The sequence below is a fragment of the Rhinopithecus bieti genome, unplaced genomic scaffold (assembly GCF_001698545.2).
Source record: "Rhinopithecus bieti isolate Rb0 unplaced genomic scaffold, ASM169854v2 scaffold_6876, whole genome shotgun sequence".
Taxonomy (NCBI): Eukaryota; Metazoa; Chordata; class Mammalia; order Primates; family Cercopithecidae; genus Rhinopithecus; species Rhinopithecus bieti.
In genome coordinates, this window is record NW_016805229.1 from 1796910 (window position 1) to 1815199 (window position 18290).

Sequence of the window (18290 nt, forward strand, 5' to 3'; positions counted from 1 at the left end):
CAGGCCTCATGATGGGATAATTCCAAACCCTCCTAGCAGACCTTCTTATCCCCAGGGCCCCTGACTTTGCATCCAGTTGGCCACCATTGCCAGACAAGCCTTCCTAAAACGCTACTTCTGGCCGGGTGCGGTGGCTCATGTCTATAATCCCAGCATGTTGGGAGGCCGAGGCAGGTGGATCACCTGAGGTCAGGAGTTTGAGAACAGCCAGGCCAACAGGGTGAAACCCCATCTCTACTAAAAGTACAAAAATTAGCCGGGCGTGGTGGCAGGTACCTGTAATTCCAGTTACTCAGGAGGCTGAGGCAGGAGAATTGCTTGAACCCGGGAGGCGGAGGTTGAAGTGAGCCGTGATTACGCCACTGCACTCCAGCCTGGGGTGACAACAGCAGACTCCGCCTCTCAAAAAAAAAAAAAAAAAAAAAAAAAAAAAAAAAAAAAAAAAAGTTACTTCTTTCCCTCCATCCCTTGTCCCGCAATGGCACCATATTGCCAGTCCTTTTTTAATCCACCAAAGTCTAGTGGTCCTGCTCAACCATCCCTTTTATCTCACGACTCCTCCAATGCAGCCAAGCTCATGCATGCCTCCAGAAATCTCCACGCTCATTGTCACCTCCATTCTTCCCTGAGGCTGGTTCACCCACTTAAATTTAACTTCTCTCTTTTCCTTCTCTCCAACTATTCAGATACTATTCGGTCAATTCCCACTTCACATCCTCTTCTATTAACATGATCGCCACCATTTACTGACAGCACCAGACTCTGTGAAGGGCTTTCACATATTATTTCATTCAATCTTCTTAATTAGCCTTTGATATGGTTTGGATGTGTCCCCACCCAAATCTCATCTTGAATTGTAATCCAAATTATAATCCCCACATGTGGAGGGAGGGACCTGATGGGAGGTAATTGGATCATGGGGGCGGTTTCCCCCACGCTGTTCTCATGATACTGAATGAGTTCTCACGAGATTTGGTTGTTTGATAAGTGTCTGGTGCTTCCTTCTTCTCTGTCACTCTCTCCTGCCACCTTGTCAAGAAGATGCTTGCTTCTCCTTTGCCTTCTGCCATGATTGTACGTTTCCTGACTCCCCAGCCAGGTGGAACTGTGAGTCAATTAAGTCTCTTTTCTTTACAAATTACCCAGTTTCAGGCAGTATCTTTATAGCAATGTGAAAACGGACCAATACATCCTTTGAGACAGATCCTGTTACTATCCCCATTTTATAGATGAGAAAACTGGAATTCAGAGAGGTTAAGTAACCAGCCCAAGATCACACAACTATTATGAAGTGGTAAAGCCAGAATTCAAATGCAGGCAGAGCTCCTGCTCTCCAACATTACATTAATATGCCCCTATATTGACCTAGAAATCCTTCTTGAGCATTCAAAAAAAGTCTTTCTCTGGGAAGCTACAAGCCTTCAAAACAGAAAGACTCTTCCTGCTGCATTTTTGTGAGTGTCTTCAACTTCCACTCCAGTTTGACCCTGAAGGCACTTTGAAGTGATGAGATGTAGTCCTCAGGCTTACAGGAGGAATGTTTGTAATGGAAAGGGAAATTAATGAGCCAGAGAACAGAATCAGTTCTAAGAAACACAGAGACATGTCTAGTTGACATTAAGCATCTATATCAATGGCAGCTTCAACTAATCCTGGGAAATTAGGAAGGCAGCAGAATTAAGTCAACCTGTGCTGGGTTCAAATCTCAGCCCTACCACTTATCAGTGGAGTGACACTGGGCTAATTGCTTAACCTCTCTAAGCCTCAGTTTCCTCCTCTGTAAATAAAGCAATAAATGGCCATATTATGCCTCATCTCATAGAATGTTTTGTAAGGAGTGAAGGATGCACGTAAAACATGCACAGAGTGGCTAATAGGAAGAACTTCACGTGTGTTATTTCTTATAATCATTTATTTTTATTTTTTTAGAGACAGGGTCTCACTTTGTTGCCCAGGCTGGAGTGCAGTGGTACAGTCATAGCTCACTGCAGCCTCAAACTCCTGGGCTCAAGCGATTCTCCCACCTCAGTGCTCCCGGGAAGCTAGGACTACAGGTGCATATCATCACACTCAACCAATTTTTATTTATGTATTTATTTTGTAGAGACGAGGTCTTGCTATGTCGCCCAGGCCTGTCTTGCACTCCTGGGCTCAAGCCATTCTTCTGCCTCAGCCTCCCAAGAAGCTGGGATCACAAGCATGGGCCACTATGCCCAGCTAACTTCTTTCTATTTTTGTAGAGTCAGGGTCTTGCTTACTTTCTGTCTCTATACAATAGTTTGCATTTTTAAAATAATTTCATGTTAGTGGACTCATACAGTATATACTCTTTTCTTTCTTTCTTTCTCACTTCTTTCACTCAGCATGATGATTTTGTGATCCATTTACATAGTGTATCTTTAGTCCGTTCCTTGTTACTGTTGAGAAGCATTCTGTTGTATGGTTATACCACATTTGGGTTGTTTCCAGTTTGGGGCTATTCCTTAAAAAGCTGCTATGAACATTTGTGTACAAATATTTGTAGAGACACATGTTCTCATTTCTGTTGGGTAAATACCCAGAAGTGCACCATCTGGGTCCTATGATTGGTGTATGCTTAAATATTTAAGAAATGACCAAGCCATTTCCCCCCATGCGACATTCCCACCAGCAAGGCATGAGAGTGCCAGTTGCTCTATATCCTCTCCAGCACTTAGTATGATCAGTCCTTTTAGGTTTAGCCTTTCCAGTGGCTGCATAGTGATATCTCAGTGAGGTTCCAATTTGGTTTTTCCTAACAATTAATGGTGATTCTATGTATGTATTTCCTTCTACTCTTTCTTATTAAGGCTCAGCTCTTCGGGAAAGTTTTCAGAAGCCCCAGGGTTGGCTAAGCCCCTCCTCTTTGCTCCATTTAGCTGCCCTGCTCCCAACCCCCTACTTACTCACACACCTTTATTAAATCAAGTTTACCTTTTTATCTGCCTGTTGCCATAGCTGTAAAGCCAATAATACAATAATTAACATTTACTAAATACATACCATGTACTGGCCTCTGTATTGAATTTCCAATCTGTGTCTCAAGGAATTCTCAGCTATCCTAAGTAGAAACTATTACTGTCACTGTTGTACAGTGGTTGCAGAAACCACTGTACTACACTGTTCTACAGGTTGCAGAAACCAAAACTTAAGAGGTGAAATAACCAGGCGTGGTGGCTCATGCCTATAATCTCAGCACTTTGTGAGGCCAAGACAGGAGGACTGCTTGAGGCCAGGAGTTGAAGACCAGCCTGGTCAACATGCCAAGACCCCATCTCTACAAAAAAATTTTTTAAATTAGCCAGGCGTGGTGGTGTGCACCTGTAGTTCCAGCTACTTAGGAGGCCAAAGTGGGAGACTTACTTGGTCCCAGAAAGTTGGAGCTTGCAAGAACTGCGATTGTGCCACTGCACTCCAGTATGGGCAATGGAGCAAGACTCTGTCTCAAAAACTGACTTGGAGAAACTTCCTCAGATCTATATAATTCCTCATGGTTATCACTGAGAACAGATATAGATAGCAAAAGATTGTGATGGGGGAAAAGATGGTTAAATAATTCATTCGAAGTCCAGAGCCAGGACATGGCAGAACCAGGCCTCAAAATAAAGGCTCTCTTGAAAGCCCACATTTATAACCAATACACTAGAAACCATCTGTTCTTTAATGGCAGGGCCACCAAATACTCACACTATGAGGCCAGCTCCTCCCACCCAGCCTGGCAGGCATTTCTTAACAAATAGCGTCTGCTAAACAGAGCTGAGCCTTCATACTGCTATCATCAGTAACATTTAGTGACATGTATTCATCACCATGCTTTCCTGGCATTATTCTGTTTAATTCTCAGGGGATTAAAGAAATCACTATACCCATTTTACAGATGAGGAAACTAAGGCTTAGGGAAGTTAGCCAATTGTCCAAGAGCACAGTGCTAGCAAGCAGCAGGCGGAGAAATGGACCACAGTACGACAGGGAATTTCTTAAGGGTGGGGTCAGGACCCTTCCAGCTCTGTTCCTCTAAAATGAGTGAACAGGAGGCGCTCACAACAACTGAATAGTGAAGAAATGAATGGATTGTATGGTAAGCATCTTTTGGGGAACTTGTGAGTCAAGTACTAAAAGAGGGCCTTTACCTGTGCTGGCTTCCACCCAACCCCCAAGCCCATTCGCCTAAGTGAACCAGGCAGTCCCAGGATCCATTAAGCCAAGGGGAAAGAAACAGGGGGGGAAAAAAAAAAAGGCTGGTGCATGGACCCTGGCCTTGGGAATCTCCACCTCTGTGCCTAGGGCAGACAGCTCACCTGAAATCTCCTTCTCTACTCTCTTCCCCTTTCGAACCCTGTTTTATCCTTCAGGCCCAATGCAAACACCCCTCTTTGCTGTTGGCCTGCAGCTCCCCAGTCAGAGCCAATTCCTTCCCTAATTTCACACTTTTTTATTTTTTTTTAGAGAGAGTCTCGCTCTGCTGTCCCGGCTGGAGTACAGTGGTGCAATCTCTGCAATCTCTACCTCCTGGGTGCAAGCAATTCTTGTGCCTCAGCCTCCCGAGTAGCTGGAATCACAGGTGTGTATCACCACATCTGGCTAACGTTTTGTATTTTTAGTAAAGACAGGGGTTCAGCATGTTGGCCAGGCTGGTCTCAAGCTCCTGATCTTAGGTGATTCTCCTGCCTCGGCCTCCCAAAGTGCTGGGATTACAGACTTGAGCCACCACCCCCGGTCCACACTTGTACTTTTCCTTTAGCATGTGTTTCGTTCTACTGCTTTATAAGCTGCAGTAGATTTTTGTTTGTGTGTGTGTATTTTTTGAGATAGGACCTCACTGTCGCCCAGGCTGGAGTGCAGTGGCACCATCTTGGCTCACCGCAGCTTCCGCGTCCGCCAGGCTCAAGCGATTCTCTCACCTCAGCCTCCCAAGGTCACCCACAAGCGCACCACCACTTCATCTAATTTTTTGTATTTTTGGTAGCGACAAAGTTTCGCCACATTGCCTAGGCTGGTCTCAAACTCTGGGGCTCAAGTAGTCCTCCCCTCCTAGGCCTACCAAAGTGCTGGGATTACATGTGAGAGCCACTGTGCCCAGCCTGTGGGTTTTTTTTTTTTTTTTTTTTTTTTTTGAGACAGGGTCTCAGGTCTTGCTCTGTCGCTCAGGCTGGAGTCCAGTGGTGCAGTCTCAGCTCACTGTAACCTCCGCCTCCCCGGTTCAAAAGTGATCCTCCTGCCTCAGCCTCCAGAGTAGCTGGGATTATAGATGCATGCCAGTATGCCTGGCTAATTTCTGTATTTTTGGTAGAGATGGGCTTTTACCATGTTGCTCAGGCTGGTCTTGAACTCCTGACTTCAAGTGATCCACCCACCTCGACCACCCAAAGTGCTGGGATTACAAGTGTGAGCGACCACACCCGGGCCTGTGGTGTTCTTTATAGCTGTGTCTCACTCTCCAAATCTGTAAACCTTTTAAGAGTAAAGCCTGGGATTCTGTCGTACTCCATCTCTAATCTCTACAGCACCCAGCACTGAACCAGGAATAGCAGACAGTGGACAGGAACATCCAGAGGTAGAGAGGGCTTAGAATCGGGTTCCAGCCCTGCCACCTAGCTTTATGCCTTTCAGCAAGTTTCTTAACCCCCTGAAACCTTGGTTTCCCCATGTTTAAAATGGGAATAATAACTCTCCCTATGTCACAGGGCTGTTATGAGAATTTAATGAGCTCAAGTTCATAGCTAAAACTCATTGAATGGATATTACTATTAATATATGTTTAATAACTAATCAGTCCAAGAATAGGCATGATTAATTTTTTTCTTCAATTAACACATGAGAAGGAAACTGTTACAAAAATATAATGTTATGAACAAGGTTATGAGCAGACATTACCCAACTGTGTAAATAATTGGGCTTGTTCAAAGTACATTCTAGATACTATCATATTCGTAATATTTATATCCCTGCTATCATAGTTTTGCAATAATTTACATAGTTGCCTGTCGAGACAGTGCAGAATCGATCCCTCTCCTATCTACTGCACCTCTCTGGTGCAATCTCGGCTCACTGCAATCTCTGCTTCCTGAGTACAAGCAATTCTCTCACCTCAGCCTCCCTAGTAGCTGGGATTATAGGCACCCATTACCACGCCTGGCTAATTTTTGTATTTTTAGTACGGACAGGGTTTCACCATGTTGGGCAGGCTAGTCTCCCTTTTTTTTTTTTTTTTTTTCTTGAGATAGTGTCTTGCTTTATCACCCAGGCTGGAGTGCAATTGCGTGACCTCAGCTCACTGCAACCTCCGCCCTCCTGGTTCAAGCGATTCTCCTGCCTCAGCCTCCCGAGTAGCTAGGATTATAGGCATGCGCCACCATGCCCCGCTCATTTTTGTATTTTTGGTAGATGCGGGGTTTCACCATGTTGCCCAGGCTGGTCTCGAACTCCTCACCTCAGGTTATCCACCCACCTGGGCCTCCCAAAGTGCTGGGATTACAGGCGCGAGCCACTGTGCCCGGCCTCCCTCTCCTAAGTCTTTCTTTTTTTTTTTTTTTTTTTGAAGACGGAGTCTGCTCTGCCGCCCAGGCTGGAAGGCAGTGGCCGGCTCTCAGCTCACCTGCAATCCCGCCTCCCGGTCACGCCATTGCTCGGCTGTCTCAGCCCCCAGTACTTGGGACACAGCGCCGCCTCGTCGCCCGGCTAGTTTTTGATTTTAGTGAGACGGGTTCACCGTATTAGCCAGGATGTCTCGATCCTCCTGACCTCAATGTCCGCCCTCCGGCCTCCCAAAAGTGTGCTGGGATTACAAGCTTTGAGCCACCGCGCCCGGCCTCTCCTAAGTCTAAAGCCGGTGCTTGATCTTCCAGAGGACAGCCCATGGGGCCCTTGTCACACCCTTCACACTCGAGGAAATTGCCACCACTTCTCCAAAATAAAATTGATTAGGAAGGAATCATGGACTATATCAAATGCTGCTTGCATTGATCATCACTTGCCCCGCTATGGACTTATCTAGTACTCAACAAACGTGACCTTTTAAAAACAAAAACCAGGCTGAGCTCAGTGGCTCTTGCCTGTAGTCTCAGCCCTTTGGGAAGCTGAGACAGATAGATTGCTTTTGAGCCCAGGAGTTTAAGACCAGCCTGGAAACACAGTAAAACCGCATCTCGACAAAAAATTCAAAAATTAACAGGGCTGCCGGGCATCATGGCTCACGGCTGTAATCCCAGCATTTTGGGAGGCTGAGGCAGGCGGATCACTTGAGGTCAAGAGTTCGAGACCAAACTGGCCAACATGGAAACACCCCATCTCTACTAAAAATACAAAAATTAACCAGGCATGGCGGTGGGCACAGGAAATCCCAGCTACTCGGGAGGCAGAAGAATCACTTGGACCCAGGAGGCAGAGGTTGCAGGAAGCCGAGATCACACCATTGCACTCTAGCCTGGGCAACGGAATGAGACTCCATCTTAATTTTTTTTTAAACGGGCTCTAGTGGCACACACACTTGTAGTTCCAGCTACTCAGGAGGCTGAGGTGGGAGAATCCCTTAAGCCCAGGAGGTTGAAGCTGCAATGAGCCGAGATCTCACCCCTGCCCTCCATCCTGGGTGGCAAGCGAGACCCTGTCTCAAAAACAAAAAACATAACAGTTCATGTTAGTCTCTTGGTTCAAATGTGTCAGCAGTTTCTCCTGCAATGAGAATAAATTTGAGACTTTTTGTTTGTTTTTTAATCACGACCTAAAAGGCCCTACCTAGTCTGGCTCCCTTCTGATTCATCTGCCCTTCACCCTGACTCACTGGGTTCTAGCCACCCTGGCTTTCTGTCTCTTCCTCTAGCCCACCAAGGCCTTTACGTTTACTGCCTGGATTCCTGCTATTTATACAGCAAAATGTCACCTCCTTAGAGAAGCACTTCCTGAACACCAAATGAAAAGTATCCCTTCCCCATTAATTCCCATGTAACACTTATTATGACCTAAACCATCTTACTTGTTTGCTTGTGTATTATTTGACACCTTTACTCTCAACCTAGGTCTTAACTTCCCCTAAATAGAATTACGTGGGAAGGGACTTTGTTGAGAAATCTCAAGACTGTACCTGCAGCCCCTAGAACACTGCCTGGCACTTGTAAGGCACTCACTACCTATTTATGGAATGGTCATTTTTCACTTTTCACTTTTTATTTTCATATTTCATATTTCAGATGAATTCAAATTTTTATAAAGTACATGTATTACTTCTAGAATCAGAAAAAAAGAAATAATGCAAAACCAAAATAAAATAATAAAATGAGCATATGTAACCCAACAGAAGAAAATAGTTCAAACCCTTCCCCAAGAGTCTATTATATAGATTGCCAACAATCTACATTATTTCAGTCTCCACACTGTTTATGAAACCTGAAACGCTGGCCAGTTTAACAATCTGCTTGTTAGTCAGTACACAACCTTGAACTTTAAAATAATAGTCATCTACCCTGGGCTTATGGAAAGATTGCAGTTTGAGCTTTCTACTTCATTCCAATCTCCTACTCACAGAGCATTTATTTCTACCACTATGCCTTGTTGATTTTTTTAAAATTTTATTTTATTTTATTTTATTTTATTTTATTTTTTGAGATGAAGTCTTGCTCTGTCACCCAGGCTGGAATGCAGCGGTGCAATCTCAGCTCACTGCAACCTCTGCCTCCTGAGTACAAGTAATTCTCTCACCTCAGCCTCCCTAGTAGCTGGGATTATAGGCGCCCATCATCACGCCTGGCTAATTTTTGTATTTTTAGTGCAGACAGGGTTTCACCGTGTTGGGCAGGCTGGTCTCGAACTCCTGACCTCAAGCCATCCGTTCACCTCCTGAAGTGCTGGGATTACAGGCATGAGCCACCACACCAGCCAGTTGATGCTATTACCTCTCCTGGCATTCCCCTCTCCCGCCCCCATCTCCTCCACTTCCCCTGTCCAGAATCTTGATCATCCTTAAAGACACATTCAAATCTGTCAAGAAATGGCCACAGCAGCAGACAACTGTGTTTCTGAAAAGCTTAAAAGGCACCTTGTCTGCATGTCTCCCTCAATTAATTACACTTGGTTGAAAGCAGTATTTTTATATATCTAACCACACTGAAATGTCACTATACATTTTCCAACTGAGTGGGGAAAAAAACCTTCCTGCTGGTGGAAAAACGCTGTCGAAGGTGGTTGGGAGCAATTACTTTGAATCTTTCTCAAAGGAGAAAATACTAGATGGTTTGTAAGGGTGCAGAAGCCTTTCCCCACGTGTTCCCATGAGGAAGGCAATATGTACAAAATCATTAACTAGAATTTACTAAGAAATGGAAGCAATGAAAAGCTGTAACTGGCAAGCTTGGAATAACCTCTGCAAATACTGCTGGGGGCCATCCTCTTCTGTCCTCCTATGACAACCATTCAGCCTTGATTGAGCGCTTTCAGCATGCGAGGCCCTATGCTAAATGCATTATATACATATCTCATCTAATCTTCCAAGAGTCCCAAGTGCGCATTACTACAATTATCTTCATTTCACAGATGAGGCAACTGACACACAGAGACGTTGAGCAATTTTCCCAGGGTCACAAATCTACCGAGTGACAGCTGAATGAGGCTGGTTTGAACTCATTCAGCCTAACTTCAAAACATTCCTTCTTTGCTACTCTGCTATAGTACATGACATATCTTTTATCTAAAAACTATAGTTGAAATTTAAAATAGCAGTCAACACAACCTTAACTAAAAAAGACCAGTTCTGCAGCCTCCCTCCCCTCTTCAATTCTGTTTAATTTACACCTACTCAGTGTTTAACATAAAATATTTAAAAATGTGTGGAAGTTAAACAGAGCACGGCTTCTTCCTAAGGGCCCTCTTCTTTTCTCCAGCATTTCATGCGTTACAACATTGGCTTGGCAATTGTTATGCCATAGAAACAAAAGCACTCATTTTCACACTTCGTTAATAAATAAATGGAGGGCCCAGGCTTTATGGAATGGATACATAGATACCTTGAGAGTTGAAAGAGTGTTCCAAAAAAGGTTTAATCAAACACCCTCTGGTTGCAAACAGGAGTCTAGAAAACAGGCTGGGCATGGTAGCTCACACCTGTAATCTCGGCGCTTTGGGAGGCCGAGGAGGGCAGATCACTTGAGGCCAGGAGTTCGAGACCAGCCTGGCCAACATGGTGAAACCCCATCTCTACTAAAAATACAAAAATTAGGCATGGTGGCGCATGCCTGTAATCCCAGCTACTCAGGAGGCTGAGGCAGGAGAACTGCTTGAACCCGGCAGGTGGATGTTGCAGTGAGCTAAGATTGTGCCACTGCACTCCAGCCTGGGCTACAGAGCAAGACCTTGTCTCAAAAAAAAAAAAAAAAAAAGTCTAGAAAATAAAACTTGCCAGATTCAAGTTTCAAAAGTTAGACTCTGGATCCGTATTTTAAGAATTTCAAGTTTCACCAGGCATGGTGGCTCACGCGTGTAATCCTAGCACTTTGGAAGGCTGAGGTGGGCAGATCAGCTGAGGTCAGGAGTTCCAGACCAGCCTGGCCAACACAGTGAAAACCCCTCTCTACTAAAACTACAAAAATTAGCTGAGCGTGGTGGCAGGTGCCTGTAGTCCTAACTACTCCAGAGGTGAGGCAGGAGAATCGCTTGAACCTGGGAGGCGGAGGTTGCAGTGAGCTGAGATCATGCCACTGCACTCCAGCCTGGGGGACAGAGTGAGACTCCATCTCAAAAAAAAGAAAGAAAAACCAGATTTGAGGATCCACACAACTGCAGCTCAAGAGCTGTTCCTCTTGCCTTTGACTAGGAAGCAAGACTCAGAGGGTGAGAAGGACTTTATACCAGATTTTTTTTTTTTGAGACGGAGTCTCACTCTGTCACCCAGGCTGGAGTGCAGTGGTGCAATCTCGCCTCACTGCAAGCTCCGCCTCCCAGGTTCACGCCATTCTCCTGCCTCAGCCTCCCCAGCAGCTGGGACTACAGGCGCAACCTGCCACACCCAGCTAATTTTTTATATTTTTAGTACAGATGGGGTTTCACCGTGTTACCCAGGATGGTCTCGATCTCCTGACCTTGTGATCCGCCCGCCTTGGCCTCCCAAAGTGCTGGGATTACAGGCGTGAGCCACCATAGGTGGCCTTATACCAGACTTTTAACAGTGTGCAACATAGGACTCAGAAGTACAAAAATTTCAGGGTTGAAACTGCTATAAATTGGGTGCTTGCTGCAATTTTCCTGCATGTTTCAAATTTTTTTTCATAAAATGGTAAGAATATAAAAAGCTATAAGAGCAGTATTAGAGAACTGACCAATATTTACATAATTCCTTGCAGAGTAAAAGCAGATTCTGTCTATAAAGGTGCAGTAACAGAATGGAAGTGAACAGTATGTATTGAGCACTTTACCTTGAGTTCTATATGTATCATCTTATTTAGTATTCACAATAAAACCATAAGGTAGGTACTATTATCATCTCTATTTTCAGAAAATGAAGGCAGAGTGAGGCTCAGCAATACTCCTAAAGTCACATAGCCAGCAAGGCACAGAGTGAGGATTTAAAGCAGCACTCCTGTGAACAGCTTCTATTCTGCATGGACCCAGCATTTTTTCAAGGCCTCTGTGCACTTCAGAGATTAACAGGGCTGCCACATATTTATAAAACCACTGAGCATGTTCTGCGACCATCTCAATAGACTTAGGAAGTTTTTTGAAACAGCAAAAGCAATAAACCTTTATGTTAAAAGCAGGCTCTGCGGTCCAAGAGACGTGGGTTCAAATCCTGGTTCTGCCACTTAACTGTCAGGTCACCTAACAAGTCCCAGTTTTGTTTTGTTCTTTTTATCTATGCAAGGGGAGTCTTAGTACAGCAGGACGTTGTCGTGGGGACTAAATGAAATGATGCATTTAAAGTTCTCAGTACATGGTCATCTAGCAATAAAAGGCAGCTATTGTTGAGATTATTTTGAGCTTGTAAGAAACGGAGACTCTCATGGAGATACAGAGTAGAATGATGATTACCAGAGGCTGGGGAGGGCATTGGGAGGTGGGGACATAGAGATGGTTAATGGGTACAAAAATATAGGTAGACAGAATGAATAAGATCTGGTATCTGATGGCACAACAGGATGACTACAGTCAACAATGTACTGTACATTTAAAAATAACTAAAAGAGGCCGGTTGTGGTGGCTCATGCCTGTAATCCCAGCACTTTGGGAGGCCAAGGCAGGCAGATCACCTGAGGTCAGGAGTTCGAGACCACCCTGGCCAACATGGTGAAACCCCATCTCTACTAAAAATACAAAAGTTAGCCGGGCATGGGGGCGAGCACCTGTAATCTCAGCTACTCTGTAGGCTGAGGCAGGAGAATCACTTGAACCCAGGAGGTGGAGGTTGCAGTGAGCCGAGATTGTGCCATTGCTCTCCAGCCTGGGCGACAAGAGCGAAACTCCATCTCAAAAAAACAAACAAACCAACAAAAACTAAACTAAAAGAGTAAAATTAGTCACACACCTGGGCTTTTTTTTTTAAAAAGGAGTGTAATTGGATTGTTTATAACACAAAAAAAGGATAAATGCTTGAGGTGATGGGCGCCCCATTGACCCTGATGTGATTATTACACATTGTATGCCTGTATCAAAATATCTCATGTACCCCATAAATATGGACACCCACTATGTACACTTAAAAATTAAAGAAACAGACCCTCAGCCCTGACGCCCTGATGTTATGCCAAAACACCAAGTCATTGGGTCTTGAAAGGATGAACTAGAAAGAAGGATCAAGGTTAAAAAGGGAGGAAAAAAAAGAAAAGAAGGAAAGAGGTTGGCGGCAGCACTATGACATCCATCCTAGCAGATGAACCTCTAAGACATTCGACTGTGATTTCAACTTCAACCCGTCAGAATCAGAACACAGTTGAGCCCTTCTAGGAAGATTTTCTAAATTCATAATTACAGGTATAGAGAAAGGGAGCGCACACACACAATTTTCTACCAGGTGAGGACAGAAGATCACATTCACAATACTTTAGCCCTACATGGCTCAGAGATCCGTGCTGGGGCAGAGCGCGGAGCAGTGACCCAGAGCCGAGGCAGGAACCTGCAGGGTCCGTGAGAAGGACGAGAGGGCCTTTCCTTCCCAGCCTGGTGGGCAAGCCATGTGAGAGCAGCAGCTCTGGGGAGCCCCTGGGTTTGCAGGGACCTGCAGTGACCCTGGAACCCCTGACGCTGCCTCTACACTTTGAGGACAGGAGTTTGAACTATTGTATCCTATTAATGAAAAACAAAAATCCTTCGTTTACTTAGAAATGTTGACATCCAAACACCGCAGAGAGAACCAGTAAATAAATACGGCCGGTCTATTTCGAAACTGCCTTCTAGGGTTGTACCCAAGCGGACTTTAATTGAGTCAAGAGAGAAAGGAGAACGGTGTGTGCATGGTTCATCTTCTTCTGATCCTCTCACCGCCGCAAGCCTTCCACCCCGACCCAAGGAAGGCGGGGGGAGGAAAAGCTGGGAATTTCAGGTGCACGCCGAAACCTCACGCAGTGGGGAGGAAAGCAAGCAGAAACCCAGCGGACACTCCCCCCTCACCAGGGACGTGGGCGCTTTCCAGGACGGTCCTGCATCTCCAGCGCCCTGGCGCATCCCAGGCGGAGAGAGGAACCTCCTTCCTGGGCTTTGGGAGAGACCAGACTTTCCAGGACCAGCTGCGAGCTGACGGATCCGGGACTCCTAAGTCCAGACCAGGCTCCTGCCTTAGCTGTCTGGCCACCTCCCAACCCTCCCAGTGAGGCTCAGTCAGGAGGGTCCCCGCTTTTGTTCGCGGGGAGAGCGCGTCGCCGCGCAGAGCTGCGTATCCCCCTCCGCTGCCAGCCCCGCTGCGGGGGCGCTTCCCTGGGTCTGCTGGCGTTCCTCGCGCTCCCGCGACCACCCTCTCAGGCGCGCGGATCCCCAGCTGTCCCCGGCCCCCTGCCCCAGTACTCACTTCTCCCCAGTCCTTCCGTTTTCCATGCAGTCTCCTCCACCGCCCCATAGCGCCTCAGAGGCTTCTCGGCTTCCAGATGGGTGGACAAAGATTGCTTTAACTCCATCGCTGATCCCCGGGGCCAGGTCGACGGGTCTCCCTTTACTCCATCCCCGCTGCGGGCTGCAGGGAGGGAGGTGGCTCCAGCCAGCAGCGTTTTAAGGGGCTGGGCGCCCGTGACGCGGCTCCATCTCTTCCGCCGCCAGCTCCGGGGAGCGCCTACTGGTACCCAGGAGGGGGAGGGATGGAAGGCACATGCGCAGTGGAGGCTTGGTGGGGAGGCCTGGGGGCTGGGTAGGGAGACAGAGGGGCAGGTGATAACTCTAAGAAGAACAACAAACACAACAACTAAAATAAAACCAACCCAAAGGAAGTGAGAACAAGGCCCCGGCCTATTCCAGAGCCCCTAGTGATGCTTGGCACGGGGCTGGCACTGTGGGCGGCTTGCAAGCTGTCAGCGGGCTGCGGGTTTTGAGTGGTATTGGTGAGCCTGTCTCTATCTGTAGGCGATGGATCCGTCTTTCTGGGGAGTATGCAGGGGCGTGAGTGTGGACCTAGATCTATGGGTTCTGGGCTTGGCTGATTGCGTTTCTGTGAGAATCTCTGTCGTGTGCATCTGTGTATATAAGTTGAAGTGGGACAGTGGATGCCTATGTCAGTTCCATATGTGTTTGCATGCACTTGGGGGAGAGAGAGAGAGAGATGAAAATATTTTGGACACAGGTATAGCAGAGCTGTTTGGAGCATGGGGCTTTACTTTCCAGAAACCCCAGAGGTTTATCCTTAAAAAAACAAACAAAAAAATCCATGGCAGTGGCTGGGCACAGTGGCTCATGCCTGTAATCCCAGCACTTTGGGAGGCCAAGGTGGGTGGATCACTTGGGGCCAGGAGTTTGAGATTAGCCTGGCCAACATGGTGAAACGCTGTCTCTACCGAAAATACAAAAATTAGCCATTTGTGGTGGTGAAGGCCTGTAATTCCAACTACTTGGGAGGCTGAGGCAGGAAAATCGCTTGATCGTGCCATTGCACTCCAGCCTGGGCAAAAAGAGGAAAACTCCATCTCAAAAAAAGAAAAACAAAAAAAAAAATGAAATGATATCCCAGTAGGAAACAGCGAAAGAATAAGAACAGGCATTTCATGTGGGCAGAGGAGGAAGGACTAAGGTGAGAAGCTGCTCAACCCCTTTAGTAATAAGGAAAATGTAAATAAGAATATATCATCCGATAGGCAAAAACTAAAAAAATCTAACAATCATGTGTTGTAAAAGATGTGGATTTTTTTTTTTTTTTGAGACAATCCAAAAATGCTGGGGTTACAGACGTGACCCACCATGCCTGGCATAATTTGAACTCTTATCTAACGCTAGTGGGAGTATAAATTGGTACAACTAATTTTTTTTCTCTCTGTCACCCAGACTGGAGTGCAGTGGCACAGTCTCAGCTTACTGCAACCTCCACCTCCCAGGTTCAAGCTGCTGAGTAGCTGCGACTACAAGCATGCCACCATGCCCGGCTCATTTTTTGTATTTTTAGTGGAGATGGGGTTTCACCATGTTGGCCAGGCTGGTCTCGAACTCCTGAGCTCAAGTGATCTGCCCGCCTCAGTCTCCTAAAGTGCTGAGACTACAGGCATGAGCCACTGTGCCTATAGTATGAATGTAACGTTTATTGTTCTCAGATATATATATGTATAGCTCCACAAATTACATATAATAGCACTATTTAACATTTTCTTATAATTTATACAAATGATATCATACTTTATAATTCTGCAAATTGCTTTTTTGTTGTTGTTGTTCCATAATATGCTTTTCTTTCTTTCAAAAAGATAGAGACAGGTTTTCACTGTGTTACTCGGGCTGGTCTTGAATTCCTGGGCTCAAGTGATCCACCTGCCTCAGTCTGCCAAAGTGCTTGGATTACAGGCATGAGCCACAGTGCCCAGCCCACAGTATGCTTTTGAGAAATATGCATGTTGATTCATGTAACTCTGGTTCACAGTCTACTGTATAGTATTCTACTACATGAATTAACCATAATTGGTCTATTTTTTCATTGATGAGGTATAAAGGTTATTCCCAATTGTCCACAATTACAAACATGGCAGCAGCAAATTTTTATACTCATTTCCCTGTAAGACTAAATAGGAGTTTTTCTAGGGGAAAAAAATTACAATGGCATGGGGTATGCACATCTGTAACTGGACTAGAGTGTCAACCTACTTTTAAAATTAGTTGTACCAGGCCAGATGCAGTGGCTCACGCCTGTAATCCCAGCACTTTAGGAGGCCAAGGCAGGCGGTTAGTCTAAGGTCAGGAGTTCGAGACCAGCCCGGCCAACTTGGTGAAACCCCGTCTCTACTAAAAATACAAAAAAAAAATTAAAAATTAGCCAGGCCTCGTGGCACACACCTGTAATCCCAGCTACTCAGGGGGCTGAGGCAGGAGAATCACTTGAACCTGGGGGACAGAGGTTGCAGTGAGCCGAGATCACGACACTGCACTCCAGCCTCAGTGACGGTGAGATGCTGTCTCAAAAAAAACAAAACAAAACAATAAACATTACATTCAGGATAGTAATTACTTTGGGAGGCTGGGAAGAGGTAAGAAGTTGGCTTCAGCTATATCTAAAGTTTATGTATTTTTAAACTGTTTACAGTATTTTGAAAATTTTTAAATCTACAGAAAAGTTGCTAGATTAGTACAATAAAAAAAATACAGACCTTGGTCAGATTATAGGCTTATGCCTATAATCCCAGCACTTTGGGAGGCTAAGGTGGGAGGAATCCTTGAGCTTAGGAGTTCGAGACCAGCCTTGGCAACAAAGCAGTTTTCCGTCTCTACAAAAACCAGGTGTGGTGGCACACGCCTGTAGTCCCAGATACTCAGGGGGCTGAGGTAGGAGGACTGCTTGGGCCTGGGAGGTCGAGGCTACAGTGAGCCAAGACCATACCACTCCACTCCAACCTAGATGACAGAGTGAAACCCTGTCTCTAAAATACACACATATATATAATTTGTGTGTGTGTGTATATATAGTATGCGTGTATATATACATTATATAATGTATATGTTATTTTCTTGTCTATGTATATGTGTGTATATATATACAGACACGCATATATATACACACACACACCCTTTACTAGATTCACCAACAAATATTTAAATTTATATTTCTAAAAGAGATCTGAAATATATATGTTAAAATCTGTTGGAGATGGCTGGTGGGCATTACACCCTTACCAGAATGACTAACATTAAAAAGACTGACAATACCAAATGTTAGTCCAGATGCTAGTAAATAAATGAGTTAACAGTTAGTAAGAATGCAACTACAATTTATTGCTGTTGGGAGTAGAAAATGGTACTACCACTTTAGAAAATGGGAGGTAATGACTGGGCGCAGTGACTCACGCCTGTAATCCAAGCACTTTAGGAGGCTGGGGTGGGCAGATCACCTGAGGTCAGGGGTTCGAGACCAGCCCAACATGGCAAAACCTTGTCTGTACTTAAAAAATTGAAAAATTAGCTGGGCGTGATAGCACATGCCTGTAATCCCAGCTACTCAGGAGACTGAGGCAGGAGAATCGCTTGCACCCGGGAGGTGGAGATTGCAGTGAACCGAGATTGCGCCGCTGCATTCCAGCCTGGGCGACAGAGTGAGACTGTCTCAAAATAAAAAAAGAAAGAAAGAAAGAAAAAAAAACTGGCAATATCCTCTAAGGCTACAAATATATATATATTTTTTCTATCTTGTAGCAATTCTATTCCTGGATATATCCCTAACAGAAATAAATACTTGTGTCCACCAATGTTAAAAGCTTTACTTGTAACAAGAAATGAAAACGACTCAAATGTCCATCAACAATAGAATGGACAAAAATTGTGCTATATTCATAGAACTGAATACTGCACAACAATGAAAAAGACCAAACTACTGGCCAGCACAGTGGCTCAGCACTTTAGGAGGCTGAGGTGGGCAAATCGCTTGAGCCCAGGAGTTCAAGACCAGCCTGGGCAATATGGCAAAATCTCTTCTCTACAAAAAAAATACAAAAATTAGCCAGGCATAGGTGGTGTGTGCCTGTAGTCCTAGCTACTCAGTGTAGTCCTAGCTACTCAGGAGGCTGAGGCGGGAGGATCACTTGGACGTGGGAGGTTCAGGCTGCAATGAGCCGTGTTCATCCCACTGCACTCTAGCCTAGGCCACCGAGTGAAACCCTGTCTCAGAAAAACAAAACAAAACA

At 45.4% G+C, this 18290-nt stretch overlaps 1 protein-coding gene across 1 annotated transcript in view; it reads right to left on the bottom strand.

Moving 5' to 3' along the window:
* BMERB1 (bMERB domain containing 1) overlaps positions 1–14279 on the bottom strand; it is a 168410-nt gene extending 154131 nt beyond the window's left edge. Inside the window, exon 1 of the mRNA XM_017871739.1 lies at positions 14000–14279. Within this exon, the coding sequence (XP_017727228.1) occupies positions 14000–14105 (106 nt within the window). The 5' untranslated portion in view covers positions 14106–14279. The remainder of the gene's footprint in view (positions 1–13999) is intronic.
* Between the last annotated feature and the right edge of the window lie 4011 nt (positions 14280–18290).